The 21,929-nt window shown below is 39.1% G+C and overlaps 1 protein-coding gene across 1 annotated transcript in view; it reads left to right on the forward strand.

Moving 5' to 3' along the window:
* Positions 1-10,969: 10,969 nt before the first annotated feature.
* Positions 10,970-21,929, forward strand: part of LVRN (laeverin) — a 51,971-nt gene continuing 41,011 nt past the window's right edge. Inside the window, exon 1 of the mRNA XM_006913299.1 lies at positions 10,970-11,667. Within this exon, the coding sequence (XP_006913361.1) occupies positions 10,970-11,667 (698 nt within the window). The remainder of the gene's footprint in view (positions 11,668-21,929) is intronic.

The raw sequence follows: 21,929 nt of genomic DNA on the forward strand, positions 1-21,929 counted from the left end.
TGCCTCCAGACTATCGTGTGAAAAAGACACCCTTCTTCTTGCTGGAGCCACAGCTGTTTTGGATCCCTTTGTTACAGCAGCTTAGTCTAAACCTTAACTACTACATTAAGGCTCATTTGAAGTAACATGACAACTGACCATTTTTGTGCAAATTTGTCTGAGAAGTTCTCCTGTAATTCTTAACTTCCCATCTAAACAGGTGACCAAATAAAATATTTTGTTGAAATTCAAATTTTTAATTTGATTTTATGTAATTAAATGAATAACTGAAAAAAAAAAGAGCAGGTATTTAAAAAAAAATTTTATTGTGTCTCGGCTAGTTTTCTCCACCCTCTTTTTTCTTCCTCTCCTTGTTTAATGACTGTTTTCCATACTTATGGTTTCCACACCAAATTGTGTGCAGGATATCACAATGAAGAAAACACGACTTTATCCTCCTCCTCTTTATAGTTTGTTCTCAATTATTGTATGTGAACTGCCAAAGTTAGGCAGTGTGTTTTTTAATTTAGGAAAGAGAGTTGATGTACATACAGTCAATCTTCATTTCAAACATTAACTTAACGAAAGTCACTAAAATATTATGCAATATGATAGAATAGGAGAAATAAAATCCTAGGGGGCTAAGAATTTGAATCCCATTATTCATTCCACCAACATTGATTGAACATAATATGTTATGAAGGTGCTGTGCTCAGTGCTTCATTCACACTGAAGCCATGATTTCTGTGAAAAATGCTTTTGATGTATAGAAGGGAAGAGAGTGATTTGCACATGTCTTATACAGACTATATGTGGTGGAGTGGAAGTTTCTGTAAAACAGCATCTCACAAGAGCTCCCGAGGCACTTTTCCTCAGCCTGTCACTGAAATAGTTGATCAGCTTAGAAGGCCAACTATCCACACCCTAGATCGGTAATAGGACCATCGTTCTGACTAGAGACTGACAAGGGTCAACGTCTTCACAAGTGTGGCTTCTGGATGCAGCCATATATTGCTTCCCAATTCTCTTCTTTTCTTCCCCTCTTTTACTACATCCAGTAAATAATTACAACTCCTAGATAGTTGAAGAGAGTATCCAGGGAGTGACATGTTGCATCCACGGTGGTATTATTCACACAATTATTTTAAGCGAGGATGGAGACAAAAAGCAGCGAAGCCTTTGGGGCATTAGAGTTCCCTTATATTTAATCTACTAGGTGTCAGGTGCTGGTGGTAGTGAGGGCAAGGAGTGGAGACATCATTTTAGTCCTGTAGAATATAGCCCTGTATGAGACCCACTCTCACAATTCACAGGTATGTAGAACTCTGATTTCACTCTATCTACTTGGTCAAATATCTTTCTCAGTACTCAGTCTGGATACTTTTGCTCAGCTATAATGTGGAGAGGAAACACCTAATAAATTCTCCAAGAACTACGGAGAAAAATTACTAAGATAAAAATAAGGAGAAAGAGTATAATAGATAAAAAAAGACAAATGACAGAGAGTCAACCTAAGAATAATGAATGTCCCTGATGAAGGAACAAGAACAACTGAAACAGAAGAAGCAATAATTAAAAACATAAGTCTAAAGAACTTTCTCAAACTGGAAAAAAAAAACTGATTACATTCTCAAAAGAACATGATGTTCTAATAAAAAAAAATCAATGAAAGAGGCTTGCTTTTAAACACGTCTTAGCAATAATTTTTGAATTATGAGGGTAAAGAAAAAGATTCTTTATGTATCTTGGCAAAAGTGCAGCAGAATTTTAAATAAGATTTTTCCTATAGTATGTTAGTTGGGGTCTCCAACTAACATACTTGGCTAACTCCAAGGTGAGATTGGATGTGGAAAGGACAGAATTGCAGGGGAAATGACAGTGAGAGGAAAAAGGCAGGGATCCAGAGGAGGTGAGGAGAGCCTTCACACTAATGCTGGTCTGACTGCTATATAGAAGGAAGGGAAGACAGAGGGGCTTGATAAGAAGAGTCTCAGACTGCAGTGCAGTACTAAAAAAGTTTCTGGCAGGCCAGTGGAAAGTCTTCCAGCCAAAGCTGCCTAGCAGTCTCTTCTTTAACATCCCTGCCACACTCAGTCATTCACTGGTTGGGAGCAGCCACGGGATGCACGGACTCAGTGTGAACATGATGGTGGACTCTGGGGCTGTCGGTTAACTGCATTCACTCCTGCAGGAGATCTGAATGATACATTTTCATGGTCACCACATGCAATCAGCCAAAACACTAAACCTGAGGACTAAAAATGATAAATATTGACTCACGTTAAAAGTTTTTGAGACATATGTAAGTGGGATTTAGTAAAAGACAGCTAAAGAAAAAAAAAAATAGTCCAGAGACTGCTCTCCCAACCACATTGTAGAAGAGAAGGCTATAATTTGGAATTTCAAAAGAAAATATTTGAAAAGAAATTTCTCTCTTCTTGGAAGGCTACTATTCTCTCTTCAGTTGTCTCTTCCTGCTTTAATATCAGAAAAGGTATTTGCAACAGATATATCCAACAAAGGACTCACTAGAAAATACACAAGTCAATAAGAAAAAGACAGACAACTGGTATAAAAATGTACAAAACCCCTGAATAAGAATGTCACAAATGAGGAAGTCCAAAGACCTAATGATTCTGTGAAAAAGTCCTTAGCCTCATTGTAAATCAAAGAAGTGAAAATTAAAACCACAAACATACCAAAATGGCTAAAATTTAAACAATTGTGATATCATGTATTGGCAAACTTATGGAGCAGTGAAAACTTATACACAGTTGGCAGGAGTGCAAACTGTTAATGCCAATAGCTTAGCATCATCTACTTAAGTTGAAGGTACACACATATCCAATGGTTTAATAATTTCATTCCTAGATATATATTCAATAAAAATGTATACCAGAAGATATACATGCAAGAGTATTTATAGCAGCATTTTCCATAATAGTTATATATTAACAATAATTTAAATTTCCTTCAACAGTAGAATAGATAAAACATGAAATATACATACAATGGAATATTATATAGAGGTAAGAATAAATCAAAAGTTAAATGCAACATCGTTCATGAATTTTACAAACATGTTGAGAAAAAAAACTAGACATCATAGAGTACATATCAAGATTCTTTTTATACAAAGTTTAAAAATAGAAAAACTAATATGTGAGGATTGGGGATGCACATAGAGGTGATAAGATAACAAAGAAAACAATGGAAGTGAATATCATAAAACTAGAGGACAGTAGTTTTTTGGAGGGAGAGGAGTTTATCATTGGGAAAGGATTGTAAGGGGGGTTTCTGGGAGATACTAGTAATGCTTCCTTTTTCTTATTTTATCTAGTTTTTTATTCCAACATAATATTCATTTTTTAAAATGATTCATCTTTTTCCTTAGCAGTTCAATCATTAAATTTCCAAAGCAACAGATACAATTACAAATAAACGTTTATGGACTAAAACACCCAGAGAGTGACAATAACTTTTAGGCTAATGTTGTCTGCATATTGCTGGGTTTTAATATGTAATAGTTCTTGATTAATATTAACAATAAAGTCTTTCTACCATGCTTAGATTTACAGTATGTTTTTTATTATGGTGATATATACATAACAGTTATTTTAACCACTTTTAGGTGTATAATTCAGTGGTATTAGATGCATTCTCAGAGTCGTGTAATCATTACCACTATCTATACTTAAAACTTTTCATCTTCCGCAACAAAAACTTTGTACCCATTAAACAATAACTCTCCATTTTTCACCTAGACCTTGGTGACCTCAAATCTAATTTCTATCTCTGTGTGTTTGCCTCTTCTATCTACATCGTATAACCTCACCATCATGCAATATTTATCCTTTAGTGTCTGGCTTCTTTCACTAAGCATGGCATTTTCAAGGTCCATCCATGTTGTAGTATATATCATTTTAATATTTTTTAATGATTGAATAGTATTCCACTGTATGTATATACCACATTTTGTTTATACATTCATCTGTTCACAGGTATTTGGTTTGTTTCTACCTTATGGTTATTGTGATTAATGTTGCTATGAACATTGGTATACAAATGTCTTTTTGATTCTTTGTTTTCAATTCTTATGGATATATACCTAGGAATGAAATTTATTTGGTCATTTGGTAGTTCTATGTTTAAATTTCTGAGAAATTGCCAAACTGTTTTCCACAGTGGCTGTACCATTTCACATTCCTACCAGTAATCCTAAGGGTTCCAATTCTCCGCATCTCGCTGAAACTGTTATTTTCCATTTTTGTTTTTTATTATACCCATCCTAGTAGGTATGAAGTAGTATCTCATTGTGGACTTGATTTGCATTTCTCTAATGACTAATGATGTTAAGCATCTGTTCATGTGCTTATTGACCATTTTTTCTTATCTTTTTTGGAGAAATGTCTATTCAAGTCATTTGCCGATTTTTGAATTGGGTTGTTTTTTGCTGTTATTGCAGGAATGGATTCTTGATATATTCTGGATATTAATCCCTTATCAGATATATAATTTACAAATATTTTCATTCTATAGGTTGTCCTTGTGCTTTCTTGAAAGTATCCTTTGATCTACAAAAGTATTTAATTTTGATGAAGTCTAATTTATTTTGTTATTGTTGCCTGTGATTTTGATGTCATATTCATGAAGTCATGGCCACATACAATGTCATAAAGACTTTTTCTAATGTTTTTGTCTATGAGTTTTATATTTTTAGTGCTTATATTTAGGTCTTTAACACATTTCGAGTTTATTTTTGTACATGGTGTAAGGTAAGGGTATAATTTCAATCTTTTGTAGGTAGATATCCAGCTGTTCCAGTACCATTTGTTGAAAAGGCTGTCTTGTCCCCATTGAATAGTACTGACCACATATGAAGGTTTATTTCTGGGTTCTCTATTTTATTCTCTTGGCCTATATGCTATCTTTATGCCAGTATCACACTGTTTTTATTACTTTAGCTTTGTAGTAACTTTCAAAGTCAAGACGTGTGTGTCCACTAATTTTTTCTTTTTCAAGATAATTTTGGCTCTTTGGGGCCATTTGCAATTTCATATGAATTTGAGGACTGGCTTTTCTATTTCTGTGAAAAAGGCTGTTGGAATTTTGATAGGGATTGTGTTAAATCTGAATATCATTTTGGGTGGCATCTAACAATGTTAAGTCTTCCTATTCATAAATGTGGGATGTCTTCGCATTTATTTAGGCCTTCTTTAATTTCTTTCAGCAATGTTTTGTAATTGTCAGCATACAGGTTTTTCATCACTTTGATTAGATTTATTCCTAAGTATTTAATTTTTATAGGTGATATTGTAAATGGCATTCTTTTCCTAACTTCCTTTTCAGATTGTTCATTGCTAGTGTATGGAAACAACTAATTTTTGTGTGTTGCTATTGTATCCTCCAACTTTGCTGAATTTATTTTTTAGTTCTGGTAACTTTCTTGTGAATTCTTTCAGATTTTCTATGCATGTGATCATGCCTTCTGCAGATAGAGATAGTTTTCTCTCTTCCTTTCCAACCTGGATTACTTTTACCTCTTTTGCTATAGCTCTGGTTAGAACTTCCACTATAATGTCGAATAACAGCAATGAAGCAAGCATCCTTGTCTTGTTCCTGATTTTGGGGGGCGGTGGGGAGGGGTGAGTAGGGAACTTTCAGTCTTTCACTATTGAATATGATGTTGACTGGGTTTTTCTAAATACTCTTAATCATTTGAGGAATTTTTCCTCTATTTCTAGTTTTCTGAGAGGTTTTATCAGTAAAAGGTGTTGTATTCTGTCAAATGCCTTTTCTCCATCAATTGAGATAATCATGTTGGGTTTTCTTTCCCCTTTGTTCTGTTAACGTGTAGTGTTACATCAATGGGTTTTCTTTGCATTCTTGGGATAAATCCCAATTGGTCATGACAAATAATCCTTTTAATACTGTTGGATTTTATTTGCTAATATATTCTTGAGGATTTTGTATCTATATTACTAGAGATATTGGTCTGCAATTTTCTTGTGATGTCTTTATCTGGCTTTGTTATCAGAGTAATTCTGTTAAGAAGTGTTTCCTCCTCTTGTCCAGGATTTTTATTTTGGGGGAGGTTTTCATTACTTATTCAATCTTTTTACTTGTTATAGGTCTGTTGAGATTTTATATTTCTTCTTGAATTAGTTTAGATATTTGCATGTTTTAGAGAATTTGTCTTCTTCTTTTGGGTTAACTAATTAGTTGGCATATAATTGTTTATATTATTCCGCTATAATCCTTTTTCTCTCTGTTAAGTTGATAATGGTGTCCCCACTTTCATTTCCGATTATAGTTATTTGCATCTTTTTTTCCCTTTGTCAGTATAGTTAAAGGGTTGTCATTTTTGTTTCTCTTTTCCAAGAACCAACTTTTGATTTCATTAATTTTCTCTGTTGTTTTTCTAGACTCTATTTTATTTATCTCCACTTTAATCTTTATCATCTCCTATCTTTGAGTTTAGTTTGCTCTTACTTTTCTAATTCCTTAAGGTGTAAAGTTAGGTTACTGATTTGAAATCTTTTGGCTTGAGCAATGCCTCAAGATTAGCCAGATGTGGAAGCGTAGGGCCTTCTCGGGTCTTTTCTGAGCATGTGTACAGCCTCAGTCTTGTGCATAGCCCCATGCATGTATGTGGCCTTCTAGATTTTCAGGAATATGTTGGAGCTTTTCAAAGCTCCCTATAGATATCTAATTCCTGAGCTTTCCCCTTTAAGCTTTATGATGAGCTTAATATTTGCCTCAAGTGTTCCCTCATCTCAGGTAGTTGCAATGTTAAACAATTGCCTATGATTGTTTCAACCAATGTCCCCGAGGAAAGGCTGTTCACACTGGGTGAACTCTGAATTAGGTCAAAGAGAGCCGTGAGAGTAGAGTTTCCCAGGGAATCACCAGATAGTTCAAATAATGACAATTCTCTGACCATTAGGCTTTAAAGGGACTTTGAGACTTTTATGCTCCTTCTAGTGGCTGCCAGGTTGCTGGTTTTCACCATGCTAGCAGGCTGTTGATTTTAAAGTCTACTGCAGAGTTGAGAAGAGGGAAATGAAAATAAATGAGAATAAAACAAGTTAAAATGACATAAAGCTCAGTGTTTTTTACTGAGGTTTGGCTGTTTTTCTTGAGTAAATACTTCCTGGATTGCTGCAAGGTTACTTTTGGTTACTTTCCAGAGTTATGAAATAGTTAATTCTGACAATTTTTCCAGTGTTTACATTGCTTTCATGTAGAAGAGGATTTTCAGTGGTCCTTACTTTGCCTTACTTCTGGATATCTGGTTTTGAATTCTTGATCGATTTATGATGTGCTGATTAAGGTCTGAAAGTCTCCCTGGAGACCCTCTAGGGTTAATTTCTTTACTGATAATTTGCAATTGAATTTATGGGTCTGACAAACCTGGCTTGGTTATTTAAAGGGCCTCTGGAAGAGTTTCTCCATGAGCTTTCCATAAACAAGATTCTTTCACAATCCTGGGTAGTTCAAGCTGGTGACACAGCACAGTCGATTTATGCAAATAAGGGTCCTTGGGGAGCTTGCACATGGGGTGTCTCTCTGACCTGGAATACTTGCCCTTATTCTTTCTCTTGTGGCACCGTATTCTTTGCCTTTAAATAAGAGCCTATGTGAAGATACTCTATGGCATAATCTGGTGAATCCTTTCAAATAATCAAACTGGGAAAATTTTTGCAATGGTATATCCATACAATTTAATAATATGCAGCTGTAAAAAAGAATGTGAACTGATATTTAAGATGTATTGTTAAATAAATATGTAAGGTGCAGAATTACATTTTAGTATACTATTTTTTTGTGTAAGAGAAATACAAGAGTACGTAATTGTATTTGCTTGATTTGCATAAATAAACACTGAAAGGATACACAAAAATATTAAAAATTATTAACTGTGGAAGTGGTGGAAGCAAGATAATTCAACATATAAATTTTCATATTTTTTATTTTAAACCTTATAAATATATTATTCAAAAAAATTAATTTTTCAAAGTGAAGATAAAAAGAAAAATTATCACGTGGCCTAAGGGGGATACTAAAGCATTAAAGAAGTTCAAAATAAATACCAAGAAATAAAGATGGAAAAATAATAGCCATGACAAAGCATAACCATAAATAACAAAAGTAAATAGTGATACAAGATGTAAAGGTGAAGTTTCATTTGGGTAGCATATGAAAAGCTTGGATTATTGCTTTAGGTTAGGATTTCTGAACAGTAGATTGATGACATTTTGAGTGGGATATTTCTTTGTTGTTGGGGGCTGTTCTGTGCATTGTAGGATGTTTAGCAGTATCCCTGGCCTCTGCCCACTAGATACCAGTAGCACTCCCCTCCCAAAGTTGTGACAATCAAAAATATCTCCAACGATTGCCAGGGGAGGGAGACACCAAAAGTTATCCCAGTTAAGAATCACTGCTTTGGCTGATGTGAATAGTAAGTAGATTTTCTGAGTAGCTCATTAAAAAAATTTTTTTTTAAGTTTTAGTTAGTGTTTTTCTAGCAACTGACCTATTTCCTGGAACTACTCTGGCATTGAAATGTATTTCATATAATAGTATTTTCGAATAGTTCATATAATAGTATTTTCCAGCTTTTTTATTAACATGAGCATGACTCAGTCAGTATATTATTTGCAACTTCTTTTAAATGACATTAATAATTCATCACAAATATTTTCCCTTTAATAAGATATTTAAATCGCTGAATCATTCGGTACAATTTTATTACTTTGAAACCTTATGTGTGGTGGTCAATCTCTATTTCTTTAGAGAAGTGGAATTAAATACTCATCCACATACTCACTTTTCAGTAGAACTTCTTATTTAAAATTGAGGAGAAGGAGGAATATGAATTTGTAGTAATTCTGTTATTGACTCTTTTCCTTTTTCTTCCTTCCTTCCTTTCCTTCCTTCCTTCCTTCCTCCCTCCCTCCCTCCCTCCCTCCCTCCCTCCCTCCCTCCCTCCCTCCCTCCCTCCCTCCCTCCCTCCCTCCCTCCCTCCCTCCCTCCCTCCCTCCCTCCCTCCCTCCCTCCCTCCCTCCCTCCCTCCCTCCCTCCCTCCCTCCCTCCCTCCCTCCCTCCCTCCCTCCCTCCCTCCCTCTCTCTCTCTCTCTCTCTTTCTCTCTTTTTTTCATTCCAATAAATCTTTCCTGGGAGTGTGGAATCCTTCAAAATTCTTCAAAAAATTGTCCAGGGGGGTGGTAAGGACAATAATTAATTAGCACTGAATCTGCGACAATCCCCACCTGACAATGACCTAAACTCAGAGAGACCCCTGCTAACTTAGCAGCTCACAGTCTGGCAGCCTGACTTGCCGGTAGGTTTTACAGGGAGAAATTGAGGAAGAGTGTCCTCCCTCGGCTCTATCCAGGATCTTCTGAGAGTGATCCATGTCGTCATAAGCACTTTTATACATAATTGTTTCATTTCTGAAGGAGGCAAGTCAAAACTGAAATCAGGAGACTAGTCCACAGATTACAGCACAACCCCGTTGGTGAGCTTGGCGTCAAGTCCCCTTCCTTCTCTTATTCCAGAGGTTTGCTGCTGCTGCTGCTGCTGCTGTTGTGGTTAATGTGAATAATTTCAGTTCGAGGAGCAGGGAAAATCACGTTTCCCAGGAGAATCACCTGGGTTTATCCTGTCTGAACTCAGGTGGAAGGGTTTCCTCATTGGAAGGGAGATACAGTTCAAAGCAGGAAAGTGAAGATTGTTTTATGGTTGTGACGAAAAAATTCTCTGTTCTGAAAAAACTGGAGTTTAATGACGGATATGCTCAAATAAATCTTTGGCCACAGGATCTTCAACCACCCTCTCCTGCCTCTTCTGCAGTGCGTCCTAAGTACTTGGGCCTCATGCCCAACTCATCCAAGAGCGCGTGCAGATTCGGAACTCGGCCACAGGCGGGGGGACTCTCCCAGGAGCATTACTGAATAGCAAACAGATGCCCGCATGCCAAGGGCTGATTAGAGAGCATCGCCTGGGAGACGAGTTCCAGCCCCTCACTTTCCGAGTGGAAAAGGTGTCCACGGGACCGTCTTATTCTCTTTGCTTGAAAAAGTCGGTTTGGAGAGCAGTATTTCCCTTTCCCCGAGCAGGGGAGAGAAAAGCCTGACCCCGCTCCAGGTTTGGATACCCAGTCCCCGGGAGCTGCGGAGCTAAGCGGCGGCTTCCCGCGGGGTCCCAAGGTAAAGCGACCCTTCCCGTTCCTTCGCCGGGGGGATGCTGATGCCGCGCTCCCTGGCTTTTTGTCGCCCCTTCCTCCAGCGCTCCTTCCCCATCTCGGAAAAGACTCCTGGACGCCAGACCTTGTTTTCATCAGCACACTCGCTGCCCGGGCAGCCTGAGTTTCGAGCTTATTCAGGAGGCGAATTTCGCGCCAAAGATTTGGCTCCGGAAGTTAGTTTTGACACTGCAGTTGTCTATCGCAGGGTCATTTCAGAGCGCGTCCTCTCAAGTCCAGGTCCTTAAGCCTCCATCACGCCCTCCAGCGCAGGTATAACCGATGGTGGCCAGCAGGTGTGCTACCGGCAGCTCATCACTGCAGTCAAGGAGCTGAGGATGCTCTGTACCTGTCTCTTTTCCGACAACTCCTGAACTGCACCGAGACAAATCCCCTGAATCCAGTATCTCCGTCGGAGGTTTCCAAATCCGAGTTTGTTCCGACTGTCCCCTCCCCGCACCGACTCTAGAAGCCTCTTCTGCGAGGCGCGCGCTTGGGTGCGCCGGATCCGCCTCTTCTCTGGGCTCTGGCGGGCGGGGTGGGAAGGCAGGGACCTGGATCTGATTAGGTGGGAGGGGGAAGTCGTGGTCCAAATCTTCTCTGTCTTGTCTCCCAGCTTCTCGAGGAGGAAGAGAGAAGGTAAAAGAGAGGTAGGTCCCGTCCCTGAGCACCCGGACCGAGGTTCTGAGCCGCCGCCACCGCTGTCTCCGGGTTCGTGCCTCACCCCCATCTGGGGTCCAGGCCATGGGGCCCCCATCCAGCTCTGGCTTCTACGTGAGCCGCGCGGCAGCCCTGCTGCTGGCCGGGCTGGCTGCCGCACTCCTGCTGGCGCTGGCAGTGCTCGCCGCTCTGTATGGCCGCTGCGCGCGTGTCGCGCCGTCGGAGCTTCACCACGGCGGGGACCAGGACGCCGCGCCTTCCCCGCCCGGCGAGCAGAAGGAGTCGCCGCCGACTCGGCAGTCGGACCCCACTCTTGAGCCGGCGGTGACGGCCACCCTGGGCAAGGGGCGACCCTTCGGGCCCTGGGACCAGCTGCGCCTGCCGCGTTGGCTCGTGCCACTGCACTACGAGCTGGAGCTGTGGCCGCGGCTGAAGCCAGATGAGCTCTCAGCTCCGGCGTTGAGCTTCACTGGCCGCGTGAACATCACAGTGCGCTGTGCGGTGGCCACTGCGCGGCTGCTGCTGCACAGCCTCTTCCTGGACTGTGAGAGAGCTGAGGTGCGGGGTCCTCTGTCCTCGGGCACTGGAGACGCCACCGTGGGCCACGTGCCGGTGGAGGACGTGTGGTTCGCCTTGGAGATGGAGTACATGGTGCTGGAGCTCCGCGAGGCTCTGCAGCCCGGGAGTCTCTATGAGCTGCAGCTCAGCTTCTCCGGCCCGGTATACCAGGACAAAAGGGAGGGACTCTTCCTCAACGTCTACATGGACCAGGGTGTGCGCAGGTAAGGGCAGGCCGACCCGGGCCTCCTTGGCCCCGGCGTCGGTCCAGCTGCCTATCTGCCTCCAGGTGCGCGGCTCCTGCCTTTTGCCCAAAGCCCCTGACCTATCCCTCGCGACGTTTTTTTCTAGAGCCAGAGGGAGAGCGCCTCCTTTCTCCACTTCCCCTCCAGAAACCCTACTTGGAATAAAGGCTTCGAGACCGTAGTCCTTCATCTGACCAGTTTTCATTCCCATCCCTGCCCATCTAGTTTGTTTCTATCGTTGCCCCCGCTTCAGAAAGCCCCCTTTTCCTCTAACTCGCAATTTCTTCATCGCAGTGAGCAAATCCCTTGCTACTCGAAGTTTGGTCCGCGGACTTGCTATAGCTGTAATACCTGCGAGCTTGTTCAAAAGGCAACTCCTAGGACACACCCTCGACCTAGGGGATGAGAATTTGCGTTTTAACGAGATCCTCGCGTGATTTCCGGGCGTTAAAGTAGGAGAAGCGCGGGGCCTATAGCAGTCCTGCTCTCCCCGATGCTCCCTCCGCGGGCGCGTCCCTCCGCGCTCAGCGAGCTCCCTGCTCTGCCTCTTTTCCTTGGCGCTGTGTAACTGCTGCTCTTGCAACAGGTAGACCCGCGTCGGAGCTGTTTGTTTTCTCTCTCTTTTTTTCCTAGGGTTCTCCAGAACCTCGGAATCCCCTTTAATTCATCCCTTCCCGCCTTCTGCCTGGGGCCCGCGTCCAGTTTTGTTGGTGAGCGGCCTCCTCCCCTACCCCTCTCAACTCTGAACAACTCTGCTACGTGTCCGAGCCTGCGCTTTCCGAATTCCTCTGCTGGGGAAAAAAAAAAAAAAAAAAAATGAAAGCGATGACAGACTTCCCCTCCGAATTTGCAGCGCACGTAGTGTACATACGTTCTTTTTACACTCATTTGAGATAGATAATGTCTCCCAATAGAAACGTTGTGTACAAGAATTGCCCCATGCCACACTCTGGGAGCACATTACTTGATCTCCAGCGAGCATGCGGAATGGGGGAGTGGGGGAGTGGGGAAATGGTTTAGGTGGAAGATACCAAAAAGGTCTTTCTTTCAAACTAGCGATCTCTTTCACTCACGTACTGGTTGGTGGAGCATTTGCGGTTTACACAACTGCATGTACTTTACTCTTTATTATTATAGAAAATGTTCTCAGATGTTCTCTGGGGGAAAGAAACCCACTAAATTACCCCCTAAATCGTCTCCTGCGCTATTTTCAAAACTACAGAGGTTTTTAAATAAGTTTAATAAGATGCCTTAGTGGATGTGTAATCCGTAACTTTTGTTTTTAAGGACAGTATGGCTGTTTTTTCTCTTTCAAAAGTACATCAGTGGTTGAAAAATAATTTTTGAAAAGTTTCACATTAAGATGATGTGTAATTGCCCTTATGGGCACTGGGAACTTTTTGAAATAACTAGTTCAGGGTGCAAGATTTTTCAGAGGAAAAATATGGTTGCTCTCTGCACACGTATCTGGTACTGTTTCCTGCTGTCAGTAAGTAAATCATCTGTTCACCCATCTCTTTCTTCTTCCTTAATGAGAAGTCATAATGGGGCTGTGGCCCAGACAGACTGCTCTAGCAAACATGGGAAAGGAAAGTCCCCTTTTCTATTGTGCTGCCAACTCTAACGGTAACTAGAAACCACATTTTGAGAACATTAAAATTCAAACAGGCAGAAATTATAATAAAGTTTTACAGATGTTTGTAGACCAAGATGGAGCTCCAGAACTGTGGCATCTTAGAGGAGCTGTTGCCTCAAAGTTGTTGTTATTCAGGGTCTCTGCTTCTGAACTCACAAAGAAAAGAAACCTATGGTTCAGCTTAAACGGTTCAGCTTAAAGAACCTGGACCAAGGGAAGACTTGCGATGAGACAGATTTTGGAACCCCAACAGGCCTGAGGTTGAGCCTGAGCAGTATGACTTGAGCTAGTCACTTCCCTTCTCTGAGTTTGTTGCCTCATTTATAGACTAGACGTAGTGTCTACCTTTAGAGTGTTGTGAGAATTAAATGAGTGGCTCATAACCTGTGCAGTGGTAGCACTATTATTTGCTTAGGGTATAACAATAATTATAATTGTTCCTATTATCTAAACATGGAATCTGCCACATTCCTGATATATATGAGTTTAAGAAGAAGATTCCACTTTGGGAAGACCCTACTTACTGATTTCACATTTTTCTTGAGATGTCTCTAATTTCAGCTGCAGCAGTTGGAATGTTTACCTCTCTTCTTTGATGACTCTTTATCACAGTCTGGAGAGACTAATGTTTTTAAATAATTTTACTCAACACTAAGAGAAAAGAAAAAGGAAGTCATTCCAGGAAATACAAAGAGCATCTCTGTCTCCCATCTGCAATGACATGGATGGAACTTGAGGACATTACATAAGATACCTAGAGTAGTTAAATTCTTAGAGACAGAAAGTAGAATGGTGGTTGCTAAGGGCTGGGAGAGTGGGAAGTTGTTTAATGAAGGTCATTTGGGGTTATAGTTTGGTGCTATTATAAATAAACCTTCTATGAGCAATTGTGTATAAATTTTTGTGTGAATGTGAGTTTTCATTTTTCTGGAATAAATGCCCAGGAGTGCAATTGCTGAGTTATTTGGTAGTTGCATGTTTAGCTTTTAAGAAACTGCCACACTGTTTCCCAAAGTGTCTGTACCATTTTATATCCCTACCAGCAATATACAAATGACAGTTTCTCTGCATCTTGACCACCATTAGGTAGTGTCACTTTTTTATTTTATTTTAGCTGTCCTGATAAGTGTATAGTGATATTTCACTGTAATTTTAATTTGCATTTCTCTAATGGTTAATGATGTTGAACATCTTTTCATGCTTATTTGCCATCTGTATATCACTTTCAGTGAGATATCTTTTTATGTCTTTTGCGTATTTTCCAATCAAATTGTTTGATTTTTTACTGTTGAGTTCTGGGAGGTTTTTTCCCCCCATATATTCTACATTTGAGTCTGTTGTGAGAAATATGGTTTACGAATATGTCTATATTTGTCTTTTCATCTATAGCTTGTCTTTTCATCCTTTTAATAATTCTTTCAGAGAGGCAAGTTTTTAATTTTAATGAAGTCCAATTCATCAATTTTTTAATAGGTCATGCTTTTGGTTTCATGTCTACAAATTCTTTTATTTAAGAATTTATTTTTTTAGAGCAGTTTTAAGTTTACAACAAAATTGAGAGGGAAATACAGAGATTTCTCGCATAGCCCTTGCCCCCACAAATGCAAGGCCTGTCCCACTATCAACATCGCACACCAGAATGGACTTTTTTTTAACTAAAGATGAACCTATATTGACACGTCATCATTACCCAAAGTCCCTAGTTTACCTTAGGGTTCACTGTTGGGGTTGTAGATTTTATAAGTTTGGACTAATATATAATGACATATATCCATCATTATAAAGTCATACAGAGTCTATTCACTTCCCCTAAATCCTCTGTTATCTGCCTATTTATCACTCTCAACCACTGATCTTTTTATAACCTCCATAGTTTTGTTTTTTCCAGAATGTCATATAGTTGAAATGATTAAATATGTATGTAGCCTTTTCATATTGGCTCTTTCACTTGGTAATATGCAGTTGAGGTTCTTCCATGTCTTTTCATGGGCTGATAGCTCATTTCTTTTTAGCACTCAGTCATAGTCCATTGTCTGTATGTACTACAGTTTATTCATTCGCCTATTAAAGGTTGCTTCCAAGGTTTGGCAATTATGAAAAAGCTGTTATAAACTCTGTGTGCAGGTGTTTGTGTTGAAATATATTTTCAGTTCCCTCATGTAAATATCAATGAGCACAATTATTGGATTGTATGGTAAGAGTATGTTTACTTTTGTAATAAACCACCAAACTGTCTTCCAAAGTGGCTGTACATTTTGCATTCCCACCAAAAATGAATGAAAGTTCCTATTTCTCTACATCGTCACCAGCATTCAGTGTTGTCAGTGTTCTGGATTTTGGCCGTTCAGTAGTTGTGTAGTGGTATCTCATTGTTGCTCTGATTTGCATTTCCCTGTTGAGATAATGTGGAACATTTTTTCGTATGCTCATTTGCCACCTGTGTAGTTTCTTTGGTGAGGTGTCTGTTGAGGTGTTTGGCCCATTTTTTAATTGAGTTGTTTGTTTTCTTATTGTTGAATTTTAAGAGTTCCTTGTATATTTTGGATTAGCAGTCCTTTATGAGATGTATCTTTTGCAAGTATTTTCTCCCAGTTTGTGGCTTGTCTTCTCATTCTCTTTATATTGTCTTTCACAGTACAGAAGTTTTTAATTTTAACAAAGTCAGTTTGTCATGTATTTCTTTCGTGGATTATTGCTTTGGTGTAGTGTTCAAAAAGACATCGCCATATCCAAGGCCTTTTAGGTTTTCTTCTCTATGTTATCTTATAGGAGTTTTATAGTTTTGCATTTTATATTTATGTATATGACCCATTATCAGTTAATTTTTGTGAAGTGTGTATGATCTGTGTCTAGATTCATTTTTTTGCTTGTGGATGTCTCATTTTTTCCAGCAACATTTGTTGAAGAGACTGTGTTTACTCCATCGTATTGCCTTTGCTCCTTTTTCAAAGATCCGTTGACTATATTTATGTGGGTCTATTGCAAGGTCTTTATTCTGTTTCATTTATCTATTTGTTTATTTTTCTATTACTATTTTACTGAGAGTTTTTATCTTGAATGAGCATGGGATTTTGGCAAGAGCTTTTTCTTACATACCCGGAATAAATCCCACTGGCTGTAGTGTATAATTCTTTTCATACATTATTGTTGAATTAAATTTGCTAATATTTTGTTGAGGATTTTTACATCTATGTTCATGAGAAATATTAGGTTTTTTGTAATGTCTTTGTCTGGTTTTGGTATTAGGGTAATGCTGGTCTCATAGAATAAGTAAAAAAAATATTCCCTATGCTTCTATCTTCTGAAAGAGAGTGTAGAGAATTGGTATTATTTCTTACTTAAATATTTGGTAGAATACACCAGTGAACCCATCTGGGCATGGTGCTTTCTGTTTTGGGAGATTATTAATTATTAATAATTATTTGCTAATAATTATTGATTCAATTTCTTTAATAGATATAGGCCTATGCAGATTGTGTATTTCTTCTTGTATGAGTTTTGGCAGATTATGTCTTTAAAGGAATTGGTCCTTTTCATCTAGATTACCAAATTTGAGGGCATAGAGTATTTCATAGTATTCCTTATTATCTTTTTAGTCTTCATAGGATCTTTAGTGATGTCTCTACTTTCATTTCTGATATTGGTATTGATATAGTCAAATTAATATCTACCTTGTTCATTACAGTTTTCTGTTTGTTGCCCTTGTTCTTTGTTCCTATTTTTGTCTTCCATTGTTTTTCTACCTTTCTTTACTATGTTGAATTTTTCAATCCATAAACAGAGAATGTCTCTGTTTATTTAGATCTTTGATTTATTTCATCAACATTTTATCATTTTAGCATACAAATCCTATATCTATTTTGTTAGATTTACATATAAGTAATTTCATTTGAACAGTTATAAATTATATTGTATTTTTAATTTTCGTTTTCATGTTTGTTACTACTATGTAGGAATACTGAGTTTCATATGTGTATCTTGTGTCTTATGACCCACCCACTGATCTCACTTACTATATCTAGTAGTTTTTTTGTAGATTCCTTATTTCTTGGGATTTTCTCATCTGCAAATAGAGACAGTTTTATTTCTTCCATTCCAATCCATATGCCATTTATTTTATTTTCTTACCTTATTGAGCTGGCTAAAACTTGCAGCACTATGTTGAGTGAGGTAGACATTCTTGCCTTTTTCCTGATCTTGGGAAAGTTTTTAGCTTTTCACCAATAAATATGATGTTAAGCGTAGATTTTTTATGTATGTTCTTTATCAAGTTGAGGAAGTTCTCTATTTATGTTATTTCTGATAGGTTTTTTCCTTCATGATGAATGTGTGTTGGATTTTGTCAAACACTTTTTCTGCATCAGTTGACGTGATTTTTTTCTTTTGTCTGTTAATATAGTATATTATATTGATTGATTTTTGACTATTGAATCAACGTTCATGTCTACGCAGTTTTTTGTAAGAAGAGTTGCTGTATTATAAGGAAGAGTAGTAGAAAGCCCTTCCAATGTGGGGAGGAAGGCTGGGAAGAGAGAGAGAAGGACAAGTGGACATAACAAGTGTCTTTACTTTTCACCCTCCCTCTTATGACAGAGTGTGACCCTGGGACAAATCTTCCTGTGCAAATAATTTCTTAGGAAGCATTCCTAGGAAAAACCAACTGGAGAATTGGGAAGAATTGGGAAGAGGCCAAGCCAGGATATGAGATCAAACAAAGTCTTATGGAGGAGAGTTCTGGAGAGAGTGTGAGGCACACCTAAGAATTTCCCCATCAGGAGCAAGGGAGCAGGAGCATTTGTACTCCTTGCCCCCACCCTCAACTGTAAGTCATTGATTATAGACTGGTCCTTGGACCAAGTTAATTCCTAGGTAGCCTGCTCTTTAGGGTGCAGCTAATGCAGTCCCACAAGGAGACACAGGTGGTAACTGTTGAATGAGAGAGAAAAAGTGATAAATAGATCTGAGCCGATATGGACAGAATGCTGGCATTACCTGCTACAGGGTAGAACATAATGTTGGATGGAGGATGCCGCCTCTTACTAGCTGTCTAATCAGTTGCATAAATTCTCAGGACATCAGCTTTCAAATCTGTAAGTTAAGATGGTGGGGTCCTTCAAGATCTCTTCTACTTTTGAAATTCAATGAAAGAGAGAAGGTATAATCCCATTCTTGTTCAAAGTGTTCTTTAGGAATACTCTCATTTCTGATCATGCCTTTCCTTCATAAAAGATAAGAAAGAATATGGAAGTATTTAGAGAAATGAAAATAAAAAATCAAAAGATGGGAGCGGCTTGTTTGTGTAAAATGGCTAGAGAAAATCGGGATCTTTATTTGGTATAAATTAAGGTGAAAACAGCATAATTAAAATTAATCAATTATGCAGGTGTAGAAATAGCATAAAGAGAATTAAAGACTTCCTTCCAGTCACTGTTTATGCTCGAAAATCTGGCACAGTCCTCAGGGTATGACACTCAAGAGAGAAAGTTGAGTAACATTAGGAAAGAAATGAGAAGTCTTAAAACAAGGTCAGTGAACTCAAGTGCCAGGCATATGGTGTCATTGGTGTCACAGAGAAAAGAGGTCATTTCATTATCCTATAGAGGTGTTAAACTCACACATTTCATGTGGCTGAGCAGTTTTCTCTGGGAGACGGTTCTGCTCGTCAAAGATTTAGATCCTGTATTTTTTGAAAACCAGTGTAACCAGCTTATTGAAAAAGCACACCTCATGGTTCAGTAAAAATGCCACTGCATTTCTCCAACTTTCCTTTTAAAATTTAGTCTCTGGGGTAATATTTTCTGCTTCTGCATGATTACTCTAGAAGTTCATAATTTCCTGCTCGGTCTTAAGTGACAGGTGATCTATGGTCACTAAGTCACAAACACTGCCCAGATGCAGAAATTAGAAAATCTAGTCCTGTGTGATAGTCAAAACTTTGAACTTAATTTACTGTTAAATCTCTCTCTCTCCTCGTCCACCCCTCTCTTCCCCAGGCTTGGTCTGGCTTTCAGGATGGAAACTTGTGGTAAGATAAGGGGTAGGATTGTTCCATTTCTCCACCTCATATTTCTAGCCCTACCCTTCCTTCTATCTTGAGCTGCGGTTTCAACCCCACTGGGTCCAGTGGGACTTGGGAAGACAGGGAGAAGTGACACATAGGGTGGTTCTTACTTGAACCAGTGTTCTTGTCATTTAATCTCACTTGGGTCTAGCAGATGCCTTTTTTCCCTGGAGATGTCATTTTGCTGGATTGTTCAGAGTTTTCTCACTGTTTCTCTTTCTTCTATAATTCCTTTGATCCTGCAAAATGTTCTTATTTCTCCATTCATGGTCACTTGTGACCATGATGGTCACTTGTGACTCATTCTTCAGCCCTTAGACATCGTGTAGTGCATGTCCAAGTTTCTCCAGGTGGCTATATTGGACAGAACCCAAGACAGTCCACATTATGGCTCATCCTGTGTCTCAGGGCCCATTTATACATCCCTTGTCTGGAGCTGACATGGGTCCTAAGGCAGCAGCACTCTTCTGGTTCTGCCTCCAAATCAGTCAGTTCTCTTACCTTTCAGATTCCTACCTGGTAGGAGTTAGACTTGGGCCAATGTCAATTTCAACTTTCTTAAGAGTGAGTTGGGCACCAGCCTCTAAGTCTCAGTCTCGGAAAACATGTCTACTGCTCTCTCCTTAGCTCAGGATTAGAGAGCTAACCCCCGCCCCACTCAAGAAATCTCTTCTCTGATCTCTTTTGTCTCCATTTCTGACCCTTCTTCTATGTCCTTGATGTAGCTAAGAAGTGCAAGAGGAGCCTACATGTTCTTGAGACCATTTATTTTGAAAATCTTCATAACATGGTTTGGCACCTTTCTTTGGAATTTTACGTCTATTATGTTTTGTTGCCTGGTAGAAACTTCAGTTTTAAGATCTATTACACAAGTCATAAACAAACATGATTCATGGGCCAATTCTTGAACCACAGTCTAGCAGTATAACATCTGTCTTTACTAAACATTTTGATTTCTGAGTGCATTGTGAAAAAAAGTGGGGACAACTCTCCAAAGAGTCTTATTTAATCTTTGACTAGCTATGTTATGTAGCACTTGTTAACTAGAGCTGCAGGCATATGGAGTTTATAAGATAATTTGTAATGAAATACCTTACTGAGTGGATATTTTTTTATAGGTAGTAGATTGATCCCCAAGGGCATCACATGGTCTTGACCACTAAGACCTCTTCCAGCATAAGAGAGTAGTGAGTCCATGTTACTCTGGCTGTATAAGAGGGCAAGAAAGAAAGTGGCTTTGCAATACTGATCTACTAGAAGACAAATTCTGCCAAATTAACTTCCTCACCAGCTGAACACTCCAAACCCAGACTTCATGGGCACCATAATAACATGTTTCAGTGAGGTCTGAAGGGAGGAGAGGGTGGTGGATGGTTCTGTTTTCTGAGGTCAGGATATCCTTACAAGGTTGCTTAAGTCCAAAGCAGAGAGAAGGGAAATAAATACCAGTCTTTGGTCCCCAGATGTGGCATAACCAGATCGTATGTATTGCTAGTTGGCCCTGACCTTTGAAGTTAAGATTGAGAGCCAGAAAGCCTGTTTATTGTAGGGATTTTTCCTATTTTGTTTGTTTGTATAAAACCAAGGAGAGAAATAGTTCAGTAAAAGCCAAGAGATTTTTTTTTTTTTTTTTTAGTTTTGCTCCTCTGGAGACCTGAATCATGGAATTGAAAGGCACTTGTTGATGTTTGATTCGCTAAAGTGATGACTCTCTAAATTGGTGTCTCTAGCCCATTTCGATGAGCATAAAATTTTCCCTCTTTCTTGAAGAGTCTGATTTTCTCCCTCCTCCTCACTTTGCCATCTCCTTGAGATTTATTTATGTGCTTTGTGATATATGGCAGCAGAAAAGATATCAAGCTCTACTTTCTATAATTTTTGTTACATAAACAATAGGCATTTTTGGCTTTCTAAATATATAAATATATATTATATAATTGGGTGTGCTTTTTCATTCTACATTATACTTTTTCATGCTAATATATCGCTGTTTATACAAAACATCCTACAATATCAGAGGATTCATGGATCCCCTAAGGCCGCATAGGAACTCTCAAAGGACTGTTTCTCCCAGTCCTAGATAACTTAGTCATGGCCACCTCAAGGGCTCTTTTTCCATCCTGTTGGGTGTCTTTAACCCTGTTAGAATCAGTTTTAGAGCTCTAGAGCTCATCTTGTCCCATATCTGCATTTTATAGAAATAGATGCCCAAAGAGTTCAAGCACCTTCCCAAAAGTTACACCACTGTGTGTACACTGCACATCCTGAGCAAGAACTCAGGAGTCTGAATTCCCTGCTCAATGTTCCTTCCACAATATTGTCAATTGTTTGAATCTTCTCTATCTCATCCCTTTTAGAGATAACAACCAATGCTATAAAACAAATGCCAATGTAACAAACTTTGCAAACATACTTTTATTCTTTGTGTATGCTAATATCAAGCTGCCTTTATTTATAGTACCTGCAGAGCTGAGAAAATACTTATTCAGTTGTTATGAAACCATATTTTTGCAAGTATTATAAATGATACAGAAGAAAAAACAC

This window comes from Pteropus alecto, unplaced genomic scaffold, assembly GCF_000325575.1.
Source record: "Pteropus alecto unplaced genomic scaffold, ASM32557v1 scaffold20, whole genome shotgun sequence".
In the NCBI taxonomy this organism is placed as follows: domain Eukaryota; kingdom Metazoa; phylum Chordata; class Mammalia; order Chiroptera; family Pteropodidae; genus Pteropus; species Pteropus alecto.